Here is a 19960-nt window from a genome sequence, read left to right on the forward strand (position 1 = left end):
ATGTTGCCGCTACTGTCTCTCATGACCGAAAATAACTTCTAGACATCAGGACTGCGATTACTCACCATGGAATAGCAGAGTCCTCTTTTTCCTTTCACGACTCTGACGAGCCAGATGCAAAGGATACACTTCTTCCTCGGGAACAGGCCCCGATCCCCGTGATCTGCGTGAAGTGGAGGCGAAGGTCGGGCTGCCTTCTAAGAATTCGTAGGCGAACGAATAAACCCCCACTTCAATCCATTCTATTAGCCAAATTGTTGGACAATAAAATCAATGAGATACGCAGAAGATTAAACTACCAACGGGACATTAAAAACTGTAACGTGGCTGAACGTCAACAACATCAACATTCAGCTGGCTGGTTATGCGATGTACCGGCAGGATAGAACAGCGGCGCCTGGTAAGACGAGGGGCGGCGGTCTATGTATTTTTGTAAACAACAGCCGGTGCACGATATCTAAGGAAGTCTCAAGCTATTGCTCACCTGAGGTAGAGTTTCTCATGATAAGCTGTAGACCACACTACCTACCGAGAGAGTTTTCATCTATATTCTTTGTAGCTGTTTACATACCACCACAGTCAGAGACTGGCACTAAAATAGCATTGAATGAGCTGTATTCCGCCATAAGCAAACAGGAAAATGCTCACCCAGACGCGGTTCTCCTAGTAGGGACTTTAATGCAGGGAAACTTAAATCCCTTTTACCAAATTTCTATTAGCATGTTAAATGTCTAACCAGAGGAATAAAAACTCTGGACCACCTATACTCACACACAGACACATACAAAGCTCTCCCTCGCCCTCCATTTGGCAAATCTGACCAAAATTCTATCCTTCTGATTCCTGCTTACAAGCAAAACTTAAAGCAGGAAGCACCAGTGACTAGATCAATAAAAAAAGTGGTCAGAGGAAGCAGATGCTAAGCTACAGGAATGTTTTGCTAGCACAGATTGGAATATGTTCCAATGGCATTGAGGATTACATGGATTACTGCCTGGTATGGCCATTTCTCAGCCTCCGACCGCAAGGCACTACAAAGGGTAGTGCGAACAGCCCAGTACATCACTGGGGCCAAGCTTCCTGCCATCCAGGACCTCTATACAAGGCAGTGTCAGAGGAAGGCCTTAAAAATTGTCAAAGACTCCAGCCACTCTGGTCATAGACTGTTCTCTCTGCTACCGCATGGCAAGCGGTACCGGAGCACCAAGTCTAGGTCCAAGAGGCTTCTTAAAAAAATACAGATGAGAATAAGAGATAAAAGTAACAAGTAATTAAAGAGCAGCAGTGAAATAACAATAGCGAGACCATATACAGGTGGGTACCCATCCATGGTCAATGTGCTGGGCCACCGGTTATTTGAGGTAGTGTGTACATGTAGGTAGAGTTATTAAAGTGACTATGCATAGATGACAACAGAGAGTAGCAGTGGTGTAAAGAGGGGATGAGAGGGGGTGGGGGCACTGCAAATAGTCTGGGTAACATTTGACTAGATATTCAGGAGTCTTATGGATTGAGGGTAGAAGCTGTTAAACTGCATTGTTGGCTAGGGGCTTGTAAGTAAGCATTTCACTGTAAGGTATACACCTGTTGTATTCAGCGCATGTGACTAATAACTGTCACGTTCTGACCTTAGTTTTTTTGTTATTTCTTTGTTTTAGTATGGTCAGGGCGTGAGTTGGGTGGGTTATCTATGTTCGTGTTTCTATGTTGTTTTTTTCGTTTGGCCTGGTATGATTCTCAATCAGAGGCAGGTGTCGTTAGTTGTCTCTGATTGAGAATCATACTTAGGTAGCCTTTTTCCACCTGTGTTTCGTGGGTGTTTATTTTCTATGTCTGTGTGTTCCACACGGAACTGTTTCGGTTGGTTATTTCACGTGTTGTTTATTGTTTTGTTTCAGTGTTCGATTGTTTTAATAAAGAGCATGAACACGTACCATGCTGCACATTGGTCCTCCGATCCTTACTACTCCTCCTCGTCAGAGGAGGAGGAAGACAGCCGTTACAATAACATTGATTTGATGTTAGGTCCTGATGTAGCTATTCCAAATAGCTGTGGGCTACACTAGTTCATTTAGCAGACAAGATTTGCTTATAATTCCATGGCATTATTTAATATTATTTTATAGTATGGCTAATACAATGGAACATAAGTAATAAAACATAAATAATTTATCCAAATGATTTGAGGGTGTGCGTACATTCAGCAATTCTGTGTGAGAAGTTAACAAAGAAATAGGTACTTGTATAAGATTAATTTAGAGTTATTAATGTAACTTAGTTGTTCTACAAACGTTGAGCTATATGTTTTGATTTGTAATACATTGTACGGCTGCATGATGACTGTGCACACTCCAATAGTCTCTCATTCACAATATGACAAGCACTTGATAATGCCTCGTATTTCACGGTGGCATCCCCTTTGTGGCCGTAATGCACCCCAAAAAAATGAATGCCTTTTGCGGTCCGGAGTGCTGCATTGTGCCCTTCACCCTGAGTGTGCTGCGCAACCCGTCACGATGCTCTCGATGTTGCAGCTGGAGAACCTTTTGAGGATCTCAGGACCCATGCCAAATCTTTTTAGCTTCCTGAGGGAGAATAGGTTTTGTCGTGCCCTCTTCACGACTGTCTTGGTGTGTTTGGACCAATCAAGTTTGTTGTTGATGTGGACACCAAGGAATTTGAAGCTCTCAACCTGCTCCACTACAGCCCCGTCGATGAGAATGGGGACGTGCTCGGTGCTCCTTTTCCTGTAGTCCACAATCATCTCCTTAGTCTTGGTTACGTTGAGGGATAGGTTGTTATTCTGGCACCACCCGGCCAGGTCTCTGACCTCCTCCCTATAGGCTGTCTCGTTGTTGTCGGTGATCAGGCCTACCACTGTTGTGTCGTCAGCAAACTTAATGATGGTGTTGGAGTCGTGCCTGGCCGTGCAGTCGTGGGTGAACAGGGAGTACAGGAGGGGACTGAGCACGTACCCCTGGGGAGCTCCAGTGTTGAGGATCAGAGTGGCAGATGTCTTGCTACCTACCCTCACCACCTGGGGGCGCCCTGTCAGGAAGTTTTTATGCAATGTGGCTCAGCAGATCAGCAGATCAGAACATTTAGCTTAAACTGCTGATGAACTATGGGGCTATTTTTTCACATTATAAGCGCAGCAATGCGCACATGGTAGTAGGCTATAAGCGTGAATGTTGCATTCGCGGAAAACACCATCATCAAAAGTGACCACAAATGCAAATATGCACGTAACGCTTTTATTATAAAGTATGCGTTTTTATGATGAAAACTATCTTCCCCAAACGTGAAACTCACGCGCTGCTTATATATGCCAGTTAGGCTCTGCACCCCTTGTAAAGCTAATTAATGTGGTTCACTTTTAAGAAGTTAATTGGCCACTTTAGTGATACAAACCTTATTAAAACATATCGGCCTATGGGGTAGGCTACAGTACATGCAGTATGCGACTATGATTTGAAAAAGTCAACAAAAAAAGGCATTGTTTCTTATGCTGGGCATCATTCACAAGTGATGATATATACAGTTGAAGTCGGAAGTTTACATACACTTAGGTTGGAGTTTTTCAACTAACCACATATTTCTTGTTAACAAACTATAGCTTTGTGCATGACACAAGTAATTTTCCCAACAATTGTTTACAGACAGATTATTTCACTTATAATTCACTGTATCACAATTCCAGTGGGTCAGAAGTTTATATACACTAAGTTGACTGTGCCTTTAAAAAGCTTGGAAAATTGCAGAAAATGATGTCATGGCTTGAGAAGCTTCTGATAGGCAATCATCATTTGAGTCAATTGGAGGTGTACCTGTGGATGTATTTCAAGGCCTACCTTCAAACTCAGTGCCTTTTTGCTTGACATCAAAATAAATCAGACAAGACCTCAGAAAAACATTGTAGACCTCCACAAGGGGGGTGCATGCTTGGGAGCAATTTCCAAACGCCTGAAGGTACCATAGTACGCAAGTATAAACACCATGGGACCACGCAGCCGTCATATCGCTCAGAAAGGAGATGCATTCTGTCTCCTAGAGATGAATGTACTTTGATGCGAAAAGTGCAAATCAATCTCAGAAAATCAGCAAAGGACCTTGTGAAGATGCTGGAGGAAACCGGTACAAAAGTATCTATATCCACAGTAAAACGAGTCCTATATCGACATAACCTGAAAGGCCGCTCAGCAAGGAAGAAGCCACTGCTCTAAAACCGCCAAAAAAAGTGAAAAATGACAAAAAATGACATCAAAATTACAGCCTACGGTTTGCAACTGCACATGGGGACAAAGATTGTACTTTTTGGAGAAATGTCCTCTGGTCTGATGAAACAAAAATAGAATTGTTTGGCCATAATGACCATCGTTATGTTTGGAGGAAAAAGGGGGATGCTTGCAAGCCGAAGAACACCATCCCTACCGTGAAGCATGGGGGTGGCAGCATCATGTTGTGGGGGTGATTTGCTGCAGGACGGACTGGTGCACTTCACAAACTACGTGGGATCATGAGGAAGGAAACTTATGTGGATATATTGAAGCAACAATCTCAAGACATCAGTCAGGAAGTTAAAGCTTGGTTGCAAATGGGTCTTTCAAATGGACAATGGCCCCAAGCATACTTCCAAAGTTGTGGCAAAATGGCTTAAGGACAACAATAAAGTCAAGGTATTGGAGTGACCATCACTAAGTCCTGACCTCAATCCTATAGAAAATTTGTGGGCAGAACTGAAAAAGTGTGTGCAATCAAGGAGGCCTACAACCTGACTCTGTTACACCAGCTCTGCCAGGAGAAATGGTCCAAAATTCACCCAACTTATTGTGGGAAGAATTTTTACTAGGATTACAGCAACTAGCTGCCACCAGCGCCCAGTTCGATGCAGCTGCCGAGTCAGAGAGAGGTGCCACGGTTACTCCTTCCAATCTGATTGGCAGCTAAAATTAAGACTTCTAAAAATACAGCCTGCCTTGGCTGAGGCTTGGAGAACTGACACATCCATATGCATGAGAACCGTGTTCCGTCTCCACTCTGTCTGTTAGCCGTGGACAGGCCATCTGCTCTGCTCTGCGGTGCTGAGCCTGAGTCCCAGGACACATCTTCGGGACACGTGACAGACTGAGCTATAAGGAGTCATGTGTACTATCTAATGATAGGCAATGCCCCCATGCCATATGGTGGCCTAGTCCAGTGCGGGAATACCAATATGATCACAATCGTCTTGAAGAACAATCTGGCCTAAATGGCCATGTCCTCCTATAATCTCTCCCCGGCACAGCCAGAAGAGGACTGGTTTCCTCTCTAGGTTTCTTCCTAGGCTCCTGCTTTTCTAGGGAGTTTTTCCTAGCTACTGTGCCTCTGCATCTGCAATATGCTTGCTCTTTTGGGTTTTAGGCTGGATGTCTGTATAGCACTCTGTGACAACTTCTGTTGTAAAAAGGGCTAAAAAAATAATAAATGTGATTGATTAATTGACTGACAATGTGTCATGGAGGTCAATACTACTTGTCTTACAAGTACTGTGTGTGTGGGCAAGTTGGTGTATGGCTATGTGTGTGTTTTTTTTCTGGTTTCTGTTTGTATGCACAGAGCAGGTAAACTACATGTGTGTATGTGTGCTCAGACATACCTGCGTGTGTGTGTGTGTGTGTGTGTGTGTGTGTGTGTGTGTGTGTGTGTGTGTGTGTGTGTGTGTGTGTGTGTGTGTGTGTGTGTGTGTGTGTGTGTGTGTGTGTGTGTGTGTGTGTGTGTGTGTGTGTGTGTGTGTGTGGACCCACAAGCATATGTGTGTGGCTATATCTAGGCCTACATGCTGCCAAGTACCTGTTGGATGAAGACCTGTGCTCCTCGGGGGCTGAGCAGTAGAATGGCCCGTCTCAGTGTGTCCCTGTAGCGGTTGAGCTCCTCGGTCCTCATGGTGTTGAAGAGGTTCGAGAAGACCTTACTGATGTTCCTGTCCACTCTCTGTAGAGATACGTCCAGCCCCTGCCGAGACGTCTGGTCCAGGAAACCCTGTAGGCCGCGGATATCTGAGGGGAGGGAGGAGAGGCGGATGAGAGGAGTTGGACTGACTGGACTCAGAAAACCCATTGACTCTGAACTCGGAAACCCCTCCATCCTCCTGCAGATCCCTATGAGTAATTGAAGCTTAATGTAGAGTTAAGCATCCATTGCACGTTCCACTCAGATTTCACTCATATTCCCCTTTCAATGGCATATTCCAAATCAAAGTTTATTTGTCACGTGCGCTGAATACGTAGACCTTACAGTGAATTGCTTACATACAGGCCCTAACCAACAGTGATATTTTCAAGTAAAAAAAAGGTATTAGGTGAACAATAGATAAGTAAAGAAATAAATACAACAGTAAAAATACAGTGAAAAATAACAGTAGCAAGGCACCGGTTAGTCGGGCTAATTGAGGTAGTATGTACATGTACTGTAGGTATTGTTAAAGTGACTATGCATATATGATAAACAGAGAGTAGCAGTAGCGTAAAAGAGGGGTTGGCGGGTGGTGGGACACAATGCAGATAGTCCAGGTAGCCAATGTGCGTGGGCACCGGTTATTCGTGCTAATTGAGGTAGTATGTACATGAATGTATAGTTAAGATGACTATGCATATATGATAAACAGAGAGTAGCAGCGGCGTAAAAGAGGGGTTGGGGGGGCAATGGAAATAGTCTGCATTGCGATTTGATTACCTGTTCAGGAATCTTATGGCTTGGGGGTAAATACTGTTGAGAAGCCTTTTGGTCCTAGACTTGGCACTCCGGTACCGCTTGCCATGCGGTAGTAGAGAAAACAGGCTATGACTGAGGTGGCTGGGGTCTTTGACTATTTTTAGGGACTTCCTCTGACACCGCCTGGTGTAGAGGTCCTGGATGGCTGGCAGCTTAGCCTCAGTGATGTACTGGGCCGGACGCAGTACTCTCATGCCAAATCATTTAGTTTCCTGAGGGGAATAGACTTTGTCATGCCCTCCTCACGACTGTCTTGGTGTGGTTGGACCATTCTAGTTTGTTGGTGATGTGGACACCAAGGAACTTGAAGCTCTCAACCTGCTCCACTACAGCCCTGTCGATGAGAATGGGGGCATGCTCGGTCCTCGCTTTCCTGTAATCCATAATCATCTCCTTTGTCTTGATCACGTTGAGGGATAGGTTGTTATTCTGGCACCACTTGGCCAGGTCTCTGACCTCCTCCCTATAGGCTGTCTCATTGTTGTCGGTGATCAGGCCTACCACTGTTGTATCATCTGCAAACTTTATGATGGTGTTGGAGTCGAGCCTGGTCATGCAGTCATGGGTGAACAGGGAGTACAGGAGGGGACTGAGCACGCACCCCTGAGGGGCTCCAGTGTTGAGGATCAGTGTGGTGGATGTGTTTCTACCTACCCTCACCACGTGGGGGCGGCCCGTCAGGTTGTCCAGGATCCAGTTGCAGAGGGAGGGTGTTTAGTCCCAGGATCCTTAGCTTAGTGATGAGCTTTGAGGGTACTATGGTGTTGAACGCTGAGCTGTAGTCAATAAATAGCATTCTCACGTAGGTGCTCCTTTTGTCCAGGTGGGAAAGGGCGGTGTGGAGTGCAATAGAGATTGCATCATCTCTGGATCTGTTTGGCGGTATGTAAATTGGAGTGGGTCGAGGGTTTCTAGGATAATGTTGTTAATGTGAGCCATTACCAGCCTTTCAAAGCACTTCATGGCTACGGACGTGAGTGCTACAGGTCTGTAGTCATTCAGGCAGTATGCCTTAGTGTTCTTGGGCACTGGGACTATGGTGGTCTGCTTAAAACATGTTGGTATTACAGACTCAATCAGGGACATGTTGAAAATGTCAGTGAAGACACCTGCCAGTTGGTGAGCACATGCCCGGAGCACACATCCTGGTAATCCGTCTGGCACCGCGGCCTTGTAAATGTTGACCTGTTTAAAGGTCTTACTCACGTCGCCTGCGGAGGGAGTGATCACACAGTCGTCTGGAACAGCTGATGCTCTCATGCATGCCTCAGTGTTGCTTGCCTCGAAGCAAGCATAGACGTGATTTAGCTCGTCTGGTAGGCTTGTTTCACTGTGCAGCTCGCAGCTGTGCTTCCCTTTGTAGTCTGTAATAGTTTGCAAGCCCTGCCACATAAGACGAGCGTCGGAGCCGGTGTAGTACGATTCAATCTTAACCCTGTATTGGCGCTTTGCCTGTTTGATGTTTTGTCTGATGGCATGGCAGGATTTCTTATAAGCTTCCGGGTTATAAATCAAACCACTTTTTCATAGACCGAATTTCTGGTGCTTCCTGTTTTAATATTTGCTTGTAAGCAGGAATCGGGAGGATAGAATTGTGGTCAGATTTACCAAATGGAGGGCGAGGGAGAGCTTTGTATGCGTCTCTGAGTGGAGTATAGGTGATCTAGAATGTTTTTCCCTCTTGTAGCGCATTTAACATGTTGATAGAAATTAGGTAAAACTGATTTAAGTTTCCTTGCATTAAAATCCCCAGCCACTAGGAGCGTCGCCTCTGGGTGTGCGGTTTCTTGTTTGCTTGTTTCCTTATACAGCTGACTCAGTGCAGTGGCTGACTGGTGGTAGTTAAACAGCCATGAAAAGTATGGATGAAAACTTTAGTGTGGTCTACACCTTATCATAAGATACTCTACTTCAGGTGAGCAAAATCTAGAGACTGAGACTTAGATTTTGTGCACCAGCTGTTCTTTACAAATATGCACAGACCGCCACCACTCGTCTTACCGGAGTGTGCTGTTCTATCTAGCCGGTGCAGCGTATATCCCGCTAGCTGAATATCCATGTCATCATTCAGCCACGATTCCGTGAAACATAAGATGTTACAGTTTCTGATGTTCCGTTGGTAGGATATTCATGATCGTACCTCGTCAAATTTATTGTCCAATGATTGCACGTTGGCAAGTAATATTGACGGTAACTACAGCTTTCCCACTCGCCTTTTGCGTATCCTTACGAGGCACCCTGCTAAATGACCTCTGTACCTGCGTCTCTTTCTCTTGCCAATGACAGGGATGTTGGCCTTGTCGGGTGTTCGAAGTACGTACTGTGCGTCCTGCTTGTTGAACAAAACATCTTTGTCTAATCCAAGGTGAGTGATCGCTGTCCTGATATCCAGAAGCTCTTTTTTTGCCGTAAGATATGGTTGCAGAAACATTATGTACAAAATACGTTACAAATAACGTGGAAAAACCCCAATTGGTTGGGCGCCCGTAAAACTGCTGCCATTTCTTCCGACGCCATTTTACAATATCTTGTACTAAATGTAAAAGTAAATGTAATCTTGTCACTGTGATTGTTACAACATGGTGCTTCTATTGTTAACCCATGACTAGCATACAAAAATAACGCATTCTCTACATGCTGAAAAGGACTGTAATATACATAAATGCACACAAAAAACACCATGCTTTGAACTTTTGCAGTGTTTTGGCTTGAATAACAGCAGAACAGAACAGAGCAACCCTGATCCCACACTGTGGAGTAAATTGCCTGCCTGCCCATATCAGCTGTAGGCAGTTCAGTGAGTGTTCAGCTGAGGGAGAGTTGTGGAGAAGGCCTGGGTAAATCAATGCTTACTTTATTGTGTTCTCGGGGCTTCTTACTCACAGTCCTAGCCTATCCGGTGGCTCTTGTAGCTAGCACCAAGGCCCCTATATACAAGTCATTTCCCTTTGTTTAGAAGTCACAATTCAGCCCAGAATAGAGCGGTTTCATTGCTAGCATTACATCTTATTTGCATCATGTGGAATGCTCTTCTTGGTGTTATAACTTCTTCAGCTATCACCCAAGTGAGAACTTTGAAATGTCTGGGAAAGAGAGTTGTGTGGTGACATGTGGGTTAATTTAAAAAAATTCTCCTTCTCCTCTAATCTATTTGACATGTGCCTTGTAGTGAGTTATGTTTGGCTGTCTACTGTACTCATGTGCTGCTTCCTCTCTCCGGAGTGACAAAAACTCTGCTTAGTCTATGTTTCCATGGTGAAAAAGGAGATAATACCAGGTCTTCTCAACAACGCTGGTTGTTATAGTCTCTACAAAACAACAACAAACTATAAACATGTCTCTCGCAATGACTTGTTGTTGATTCCTCATGTAGGGTACAGTTAGCAGTTCCTTGTGGGGGATGCATTCCTCGTCAGAGAGAACCTGGAAATTATCTGTATTAAAAAAGATGCTAGCACCAGTTCTTGGCTTGAGGACGAGATTACTATGTCATACATATGACTGCTACTGTCTAATCTCTTTTCTTCCTGTAACCCCTGCAGGTAGCATTTCATGCCTTGCTGTGAAACTCATTACACTGTGCAGTTTGCATGTTTTTTTTCCTGTTATTTTATACCGTATGAATATTGTGAGACTTAAGGTTTTCACTTATATTTCACGTATAGGTAATATCAAACAGGACTGAAGTACTGTAACTCAACACCTGCAAATATAGAGTGATACATACTTTATGGTGGACCAGAATCGGGGGGAAACCCCAGAAACTGCTCCGTATCATTCAAAGCCTAACTGCGGTGGGATCGACAAATCCTTGTTTATGAAAATTCTATATTCGCATTTTCCTCAACTAATCCCTACAGATTACAGCCCAAATCTTTTGTCGACTGCTTAGAGAGTGGCAGCAACGGGCTGCCTCGCCTCGCCTCAAGGACTTCAGCAACAGCTGCTGTGGTCCCGGTGAAATTCAACTAAGACACATGGGGGGGGGGGGGGGGGGGATCATAACAAGTAGCATAAGAGATAACCAAAGAGGAGCAGGGGAGCAAATCCCATCAAAGAGGGCCCATCTCCAGTCATCTCTCCACTGGCGGGTAACAAATTTGATTTTACAAGGGATTTTATTCTCTGTTTCTCTGGTAGCTCTCTCTCTCATAGCTCTCTCTCACACACACACACTCTGTAGTAGCTAACACTCTCTTTCTCTCTCTCTCAATTCAATTTCAATTCAATTTAAAGGGCCTTATTGGCATGGGAAACATATGTTTACATTGCCAAAGCAAGTGAAATAGATAATACACCAAAGTGAAATAAACAATAGAAAATTAACAATATTCATTACACGTTTCAACAGAATAAAGAAATGTCAAATGTCATAGTATGTCCATATACAGTGTTGTAATGATGTGCAAATAGTTAAAGTACAAAAGGGAAAATAAATTAACATAAATATAGGTTGTATTTACAATGGTGTTTGTTCTTCACTGTTTGCCCTTTTCTTGAGAAAACAGGTCACACATATTGCTGCTGTGATTTCACACTGGTATTTCACCCAGTAGATATGCAAGTTTATCAAAATTTGATTTGTTTTCGAAATCTTGTAATCAGAAGGGAAATACACTGCTCAAAAAAATAAAGGGAACACTTAAACAACACAATGTAACTCCAAGTCAATCACACTTCTGTGAAATCAAACTGTCCACTTAGGAAGCAACACTGATTGACAATACATTTCACATGCTGTTGTGCCAATGGAATAGACAAAAGGTGGAAATGATAAGCAATTAGCAAGACACCCCCAAAAAAGGTGTGATTCTGCAAGTGGTGACTACAGACCACTTCTCAGTTCCTATGCTTCCTGGCTGATGTTTTGGTCACTTTTGAATGCTGGCGGCGCTCTCACTCTAGTGGTAGCATGAGACGAAGTCTACAACCCACACAAGTGGCTCAGGTAGTGCAGTTAATCCAGGATGGCACATCAATGCGAGCTGTGGCAAAAAGGTTTGCTGTGTCTGTCAGCGTAGTGTCCAGAGCATGGAGGCGCTACCAGGAGACAGGCCAGTACATCAGGAGACGTGGAGGAGGCCGTAGGAGGGCAACAACCCAGCAGCAGGGCCGCTACCTCCGCCTTTGTGCAAGGAGGTGCACTGCCAGCGCCCTGCAAAATGACCTCCAGCAGGTTTTATTGGGACACCAGATTTCTAAGCAACTTGCTTGCAGTTCCTACGGCTTATACTGGATGTCAAAAGTTGTGAGAAATAGGTTGAGGTTATTCCTTTGTGTAATGAAGAAATACGGCCATCTTGAAGTCGAGGCACTCCTGGTGTCCTAGACATGCGTTTCAATCAAACAGAAGGCATGCTACATATCGTTTCAATCCTGTTTCATCACGGTGGTGGCTAACCACGGTGGTGGCTCAGGCTCCGGGCGCGGTTCCCACCCCACCATAATCCATCCTAACTTCCTCCCTCCAAGAATGTCCACCCTCTTTTGACCCCCACAAAATTCCCTTAACCTGTCTAGGATCAGTGTGGCGCTAGCGGCACACCCCCCCCCCCCCCACTGAAAAACCAGTGCCGCGAAATTCAAAAAAAATATTTTTTTTAAATATTTAACTTTCACACATTAAAGTCCAATACAGCTAATGAAAGACACAGATCTTGTGAATCCAGTCAACATTTCCGATTTTTAAAATGTTTTACAGGGAAGACACAACATGTAAAGATGTACATCTATTACCTAAAAACACATTAGCATAATCCACCATCTTTTATTTGTCCACCAACACCAGTAGCCATCACCAATTCGGCTAAACTAAGATATTTATAGCCCCTAACCAACAAAAAAACTCATTAGATGACAGTCTGATAACATATTTATGGTATGGGATAGGTTTTGTTAGAAAAAAGTGCATATTTCAGGTAGATGGCATAGTTTACAATTGCACCCACCGTCACAAATGGACTAGAATAATTACAATGAGCAACGTGTTTACCTAACTACTAATCATCAAACATTTCGTAAAAATACACAGCATACACGAATCGAAAGACACAGATCCTGTGAATACAGACAATATTTCAGATTTTCTAAGTGTCTTACAGCGAAAACACAATAAATCGTTATATTAGCTTAGCACATAGCAATTAGCAGCCCAGCATTGATTCTAGCCAAAGTGAGCGATAAAAGTCAACATCGCCAAAAGATATTAATTTTTTCACTAACCTTCTCAGAATTCTTCCGATGACACTCCTGTAACATCACATTACAACATGCATATACAGTTTGATCGAAAATGTTTATATTTAGCCACCAAAATCATGGTTAGACAATGTGAAATGTAGACAAGCTGGTAAAGAAAAAGTCCTTGCGCCACTTAGACAGTGATCTACTCTTATACATAAATACTCATAAACGTGACTAAAAAATATAGGGTGGACAGGGATTGATAGACAATTTAATTCTTAATACAATTGCGTTATTACATTTTTTAATTTATCCTTACTTTTCAATACAGTTTGCGCCAAGCGAAGCTACGTCAAAAAACATGGCGTCCTAAGCCACTAAAATGTTTCGACAGAAACACGATTTATCATAATAAAAATGTCCTACCTTGAGCTGTTCTTCCATCAGTATCTTGGGCAAAGGATCCTTTCTTGGGAGAAATCGTCTTTTGGTGGAAAGCTGTCCTCTTGCCATGTGGAAATGTCAACTGCGTTCGGGATGAACTGAAAAGCGTGCCCAACTTTTCACATCGTTGCAAAAATAAATGTCCCAAAATCGCACTAAACGGATATAAATTGCTATAAAACGCTTTAAATTAACTACCTTATGATGTTTTTAACTCCTATAACGAGTGAAAAGATGACCGGAGAAATATAACAGGCTAAACTAACGCTTGGAACAGGAGAGGGTCGGTGTCTTCCACGCGCGTTACGCAGCAAGAAAAGACTTGCTAGCTAAAGGTTTTTTTCATTTGTAGTGCCTGTGAACGCGCAATCGACCCCATTGGAATCGTCATCACGTAAAGGCATCCAGGGGAAGACGTAAGAAGTGTCCGTGTAGTCATAGCAATGACAGTGCCCTTTTAACTGACTTCAGAAGAGTGGCCAACATTTCTCAAATCTGACTCCATGTCAGGGAAATTGCTGTAGAATGGGCTCTGTTCCACTTAGAGACAAAATTTCAACTCCTATAGAAACTATAGACTGTTTTCTATCCAATAATAATAATAATATGCATATTGTACGATCAAGGATTTTGTGGGAAGCCGTTTCAAAAATTAGCCAAATTAGCATAAATAGTCTAAACAGCGCCCCCATCCCCAACAGGTTTTAAGATAGGAACGTGATTTTAGTTTTCTAATGAGCTTTCTTTTTTGATAACCTTTGCACATTAAGTAGCCACACCACGAGTGAGGTCAGAGAGCTTGTCAGCATGACGGAACGTCCCTTTTAAACAAGAGTACATAAGGGCTTGGAAGAGTAATCAACCTTTAGACCAGGAAACGTGAGGCGGAGAGCTGCACGTTTGGAATGGTTGACGCTTTGAAACTCAACAAAGAAATTTACATTTACATTACATTTAAGTCATTTAGCAGACGCTCTTATCCAGAGCGACTTACAAATTGGTGCATTCACCTTATGACATCCATGAACTCACTTTCCTTTGGACGAGAGAGACAAAAAGCTGCAGTTCATGTCCATCGTGGTCTGAGTCCTGAATACCAACACGAGGAGGAAGTGGCGAGAAGCTCACCTCAGACAATCACTGGTACCGCTAAGTAGCTGTTTTGAGGAATGAACAACCCATGGAGACTGGACAACTAAGAAGAAGGACATCAGAGCATATACAAGTGGGCCTCGGAAAGGCCACACAAACATTCCAAGAAGGCTTAGTTCCGACAGAGAAACGGCGAACGGCATTCAACACGTAAATACATTCATTATTTCTTATTACGGCGGACCGTGTGCAAGGTATATGATTAATGTGAGGACAGTTCTGGAATGTATCCACGATAAGTGTCCTGTTTCTTTCTCTCTCTTCCACCCTCTCCATCTGTTGTAACAAGCCGTCATATCTTGTCAGTCCACGAGGGACCTTTGTCTCATGTAAGTGTATGTGTGTTTGATTTCTGTGTTATTATTTAGTTAGCTAGTAAATAAATGATTAAACCAATTTGTGTACTACTGAATAATGCACAAGTCTGGGGTTTTTGCAGATCCAAGAAGGTTACGATCGTTCAGAATGAGTATTTGAGAAGAGGTAATGATTAATAAGATGACTGTTTATCGATGAAATAGGTAAAGACCTTATAGAGTTTAATTTGGGAGATAGTGACTCTCTAAACAACTTCTTCTGTGGTGCCTCAAATCCTAATGAGTGTCACGTCCTGACCATAGAAAGTCTGGATTTTCTATGGTAGAGTAGGTCAGGGAGTGACTAGGGGTTATTAGTCTAATTTATTATTATTAAGTGGGGTTCTAGGTTTTATTTTCTATGTTGGTGTTTCATCCCCAATTAGAGGCAGCTGGTAATCGTTGTCTCTAATTGGGGATCATACTTAAGTAGCATTTTTTCCACCTGTGGGTAATGGGATATTGTTTATGTTTAGTTGCCTGTTAGCACTGCATTGTCGTCACGGTTCGTTTATTCTTTATTTATTTTGTATTTGCTAAAGTTTCACTTTATTCATTAAAAGTATGTGAAACTCAACATACGCTGCGCCTTGGTCCGACCATTATTACGAACAACGTGACAATGAGCTAATTGTTACATGATTAATTATAATCGGGTAACAATTAAACATAGTTAATTGATTAAATAAATAACAGTCATCAGATTAATAAAAGAAAAGTCACAACACATTCTAGTTGGCTCTGCTTTTTTGTAAATTCTTTCCAATGTGTCAAGTAATTAACTTTTTGGTTTCTCATGATTTGGTTGGGTCTAATTGTGTTGCTGTCCTGGTGCTCTGTGGGGTCCGTTTGTGTTTGTGAACAGAGCCCCAGGATCAGCTTGCTTAGGGGGCTCTTCTCTAGGTTAATTCCTCTGTAGCTGATGGCTTTGTTATGGAAGGTTTTGGAATCGCTTCCTTTTAGGTGGTTGTAGAATTTAACGTCTCTTTTCTGGATGTTGATAATTAGCGGTTATCGGCCTAATTCTGCTCTGCATGCATTATTTGTTTTTTTACGTTGTACACGTAGGATATTTTTTCAGAATTCTGCATGCAGTCTCAATTTGATGTTTGTCCCATTTTGTGAATTCTTTAATTCATTATACACTCTCAAGTAGCTAGCCAGTCCTCTCTCTCTCTCTCTCTCTCTTTATGGTTCTTTCGCCTTCTCTCTGCTATCCCTCTCTCATCTCTCGCTCTCTCTGTGTGTCTTTCTCCTTCTCTCTGCTACCCCTCTCTCATCTCTCTCTCTCCTGCTCTTATGATTTCTTCTTCCTTCTGCTGGCCTTTTCATGGTCTATGTGAGTCATCATGAAGGCTGCTACTACCGCGTGAGGAGAGCACAACACACACACATCCACCAGCATGCACAGGAACACGCACACTACCCCCAGCCACACACAAAGAGACCTCCTAGGTGATGAGAGGTGAGGTGCAGAGGTGCTGTGTGATACAAGCTGACAGCCCAAATATGGGCTTTTGTGTAACAGTGCTGCTGCCAAAGCGATGGACCGAGACAAAAGCATGCATGTGACGTCCTATTGCAATCATCCAGCCCTCCTCTCAACACTGCATGACATAGTCAAATGAGTCAGATGATGTCAATGGATGGGTTGTATATGTAATCATAACAGGGCTACAATAGAAAAAGGAAACAACCAAACATCCCATCACACAATCATCACACTCTGCAAGGATATGTGCAAGACAGAGGAAGTCATAGCATTGCAAAACGAGGCTTCACATTCGAGGAGGGGATATGTTGTGTCATTCTTTGCCACTGGCAGCCTAGAGGACCTTCAGGCTGACCCCAGGCACAAAGGCTTCAGAGGAGGGATGGAGAGATGGAAGGATAAAGGGATGGAGAGATGGAAGGACAGAGGGATGGAGAGATGGAAGGATAAAGGGGTGGATAGATGGAAGGATAGAGGGATGGAGAGATGGAAGGATAAAGGGGTGGATAGATGGAAGGATAGAGGGATGGAGAGGTGGAAGGATAAAGGGGTGGATAGATGGAAGGATAGAGGGATGGAGAGATGGAAGGATAAAGGGGTGGATAGATGGAAGGATAGAGGGATGGAGAGATGGAAGGATAAAGGGGTGGATAGATGGAAGGATAGAGGGATGGAGAGGTGGAAGGATAAAGGGGTGGATAGATGGAAGGATAGAGGGATGGAGAGATGGAAGGATAAAGGGGTGGATAGATGGAATGATAGAGGGATGGAAGGATAGAGGGATGGAGGGAGGAAAGGATGGAGGGATCAAACTAGTAGGGGAAAACAGAACAGCTCATAGGATGATATCACAAGCCGTGGTTGATGTAGGGTTTAATCTGTTAGAGGTTACATCACACCTCGTGACTTATGAGTGGGGCGTGGCATGAGGTGATAAAATGAGGCTATAAGATATACAAATATAACAAATATTGTAACTGTGGGGTCACCATGATATGATTGCTTTGATCTGGAAGGGTTGGTGTGTGTATCTGTCTTTCATTAATGTGTGAGGGGGGGGGGGTGTTAGTCTGATTAGTTTAGGCAATCAAGGCTGAGAGGCTGTATCCATTGATAGGATGTCCTGCTCTTTGTGTCATGCTCTTTGATCAGACAAATGTTCAGACTTGATGGGTGTAACAGCAGAAAGACAATAGGGTAGGTGTCAAGCCATGGTGCCCCAGAGTCTGGGGTGGAATTTTGGGGTGAGTGTGTTGATTCTGTTGTTTTCCCGTCCTATTTCAACAATGTTTCATTTACTAGCAAAATATGTGAATATTTTTACAAGTATGTGGAACATTTTCACATCTCTAAGCACAAAAATGTAGTCAGGTCATCAAAATGCTCATGTTTCAAAACTATATGGATATTTTCAATTGACTGAGTACAACAAAGAAATACACAAAGTCACTTGTTCACTGCTCCAAATCCCTTTCTATCTGCTTTTCAAAATGCAATATTCACTTCACTTTCGATATGATTTTCTTGTCATTTGTTAACAATATAATTAACTATCACTTAACTTCTTGTCAATATGGGGGCGCTGTTTTCACTTTGTAAAAATTAGTTCCCAAATTAAACTGCCTCGTACTCAATTCTTGCTCGTACAATATGCATATTATTATTACTATTGGATAGAAAACACTCTCTAGTTTCTAAAACCGTTTGAATTATATCTGTGAGTAAAACAGAACTCAAGTTGCAGCTAACTTCCTGTCAGGAAGTGAGAAATCTGAAATCGGGCACTCTGTTCCAGGGTCAGTTTATTAATTTGCATGTAATCTATGAGTCGACATGCACTGCATACGATTTCCCCTAGATGTCAATAAGCAGTGAGAATTGGAATGGGGTTGCTAGGTAGATCTGAGGCCATATAAAGGCTCTTGGAACGTGGGGTGCACTCTTTTCAACGTTCGTCATGGCGCAAGACAGACCTCAGGATGGCATTCTGAAAAGCTCTCGTTATAGGCCTTAGATATATCCGGCTCTGATTTTATTCGATATAGGTGTTAAAAACATCATAATGTAGTTATTTTAAACCAAGTTATATCAGTTTATATCAGTATATTGCGATTTTCTGAATTTTCTTTGTGCTGCGTTATGAAGAGTTGGACACGTCTGGACCACATAGCTAATGTTTGCTGCTAATTCCTAAGTTGAAGACGACAATCTACAACCGAGCAACTATGATTCTGGACAAAGGACAACTTGCACAAGATTCTGATGGAAGCTCATCAAAAAGTAAGAACTATTTATGATGTTAATTCGTTGTTCTGTTGAAAAATGTTACACTACTATTCCGCCATTATTAATTGCGGTGCGGTCTCGCTTTAAAAAGTAAGAATATCGTAGTAACGACGCTGTATGTCGTAGTAACGTTATTTAAAAAAATCTAACACAGCGGTTGCATTAAGAACTAATGTATCTTTCATTTGCTGTCCAACCTGTATTTTTTAGTCAAGTTTATGATTAGTTATTGATTAGATTAGGTGCCTCTCCCAAGATTTCTCCCGACATTTTGTTGGCAGCTTGGCTACTATTCTCATTGTATAACCACGATTTGTGCCGCTAAATAAGCACATTTTCAAAAAAACAATATATGTATTGTGTAATATGATGTTATAGGACTGTCATCTGATGAAGTTTTGAGAAGGTTAGTGAAAAATGTAATATCTTTTGCTGGTTTATTCGCTATTGCTAACGTGCATGAATCAATGCTGCTGTGTGGTTGGCTATTGTAGTAAGCTAATATAATGCTAAATTGTGTTTTCGCTGTAAAACACTTAAAGAATCTGAAATATTGGCTGGATTCACAAGATGTTTGTCTTTCATTTGCTGTACGCTGTGTATTTTTCATAAATGTTTTATGATGAGTATTTAGGTAATTCCCGTTGCTCTCTGTAGTTATTCTAGTTGCTTTGGTGAGAGTTGTGATGGTGGCTGCAATGTAAAACTATGATTTATACCTGAAATATGCACATTTTTCGAACAAAACATATGCTATACAATAAATATGTTATCAGACTGTCATCTGATGAAGTTGTTTCTTGGTAAGTGACTATTTATATCTTTATTTGGTCGAATTTGTGATAGCTACCTATGCAGGAAAAAAATGGTGGAAAAAAAAGTTGTGTCTTTTGCTATGTTGGTTAGCTAATAGAAATAGATATTGTCTTCCCTGTAAAACATTTTAAAAATCAGAAATGATGGCTGGATTCACAAGATGTGTATCTTTCATTTGGTGTCTTGGACTTGTGATTTCATGAACATTTTATTATATGATATCCCTGTGGCTTTAGGCTAGGCTATGCTAGTCAGCTTTTTTGATGGGGGGGATCCCGGATCCGGGTTTGTGACTCGTTAGATTAATCAAACTGCTTAAATCTGATAACTTCAGAACCAAAATGATGTAGTGCCTAGTGAATGTACACTACATTACCAAAAGTATGTGGACACATACTGCTCGTCGAACATCTCATTCCAAAATCATGGGCATTAATATGGAGTTGGTCCCCTCTTTGATGCTATAACAGCCTCCATTCTT

General features: G+C 42.5%; 1 protein-coding gene across 2 annotated transcripts in view; it reads right to left on the minus strand.

Moving 5' to 3' along the window:
• The window catches only part of grid1b (glutamate receptor, ionotropic, delta 1b), a 426632-nt gene that overhangs the window by 143002 nt on the left and 263670 nt on the right, over nt 1-19960 (minus strand). For both annotated transcript variants that reach the window (XM_055897543.1, XM_055897462.1), the window contains exon 4: nt 5830-6035. In XM_055897543.1, coding sequence (XP_055753518.1) covers nt 5830-6035 — 206 coding nt within the window. The remainder of the gene's footprint in view (nt 1-5829; nt 6036-19960) is intronic.

The sequence above is a fragment of the Salvelinus fontinalis genome, chromosome 1, assembly GCF_029448725.1.
Source record: "Salvelinus fontinalis isolate EN_2023a chromosome 1, ASM2944872v1, whole genome shotgun sequence".
Lineage (NCBI taxonomy): Eukaryota > Metazoa > Chordata > Actinopteri > Salmoniformes > Salmonidae > Salvelinus > Salvelinus fontinalis.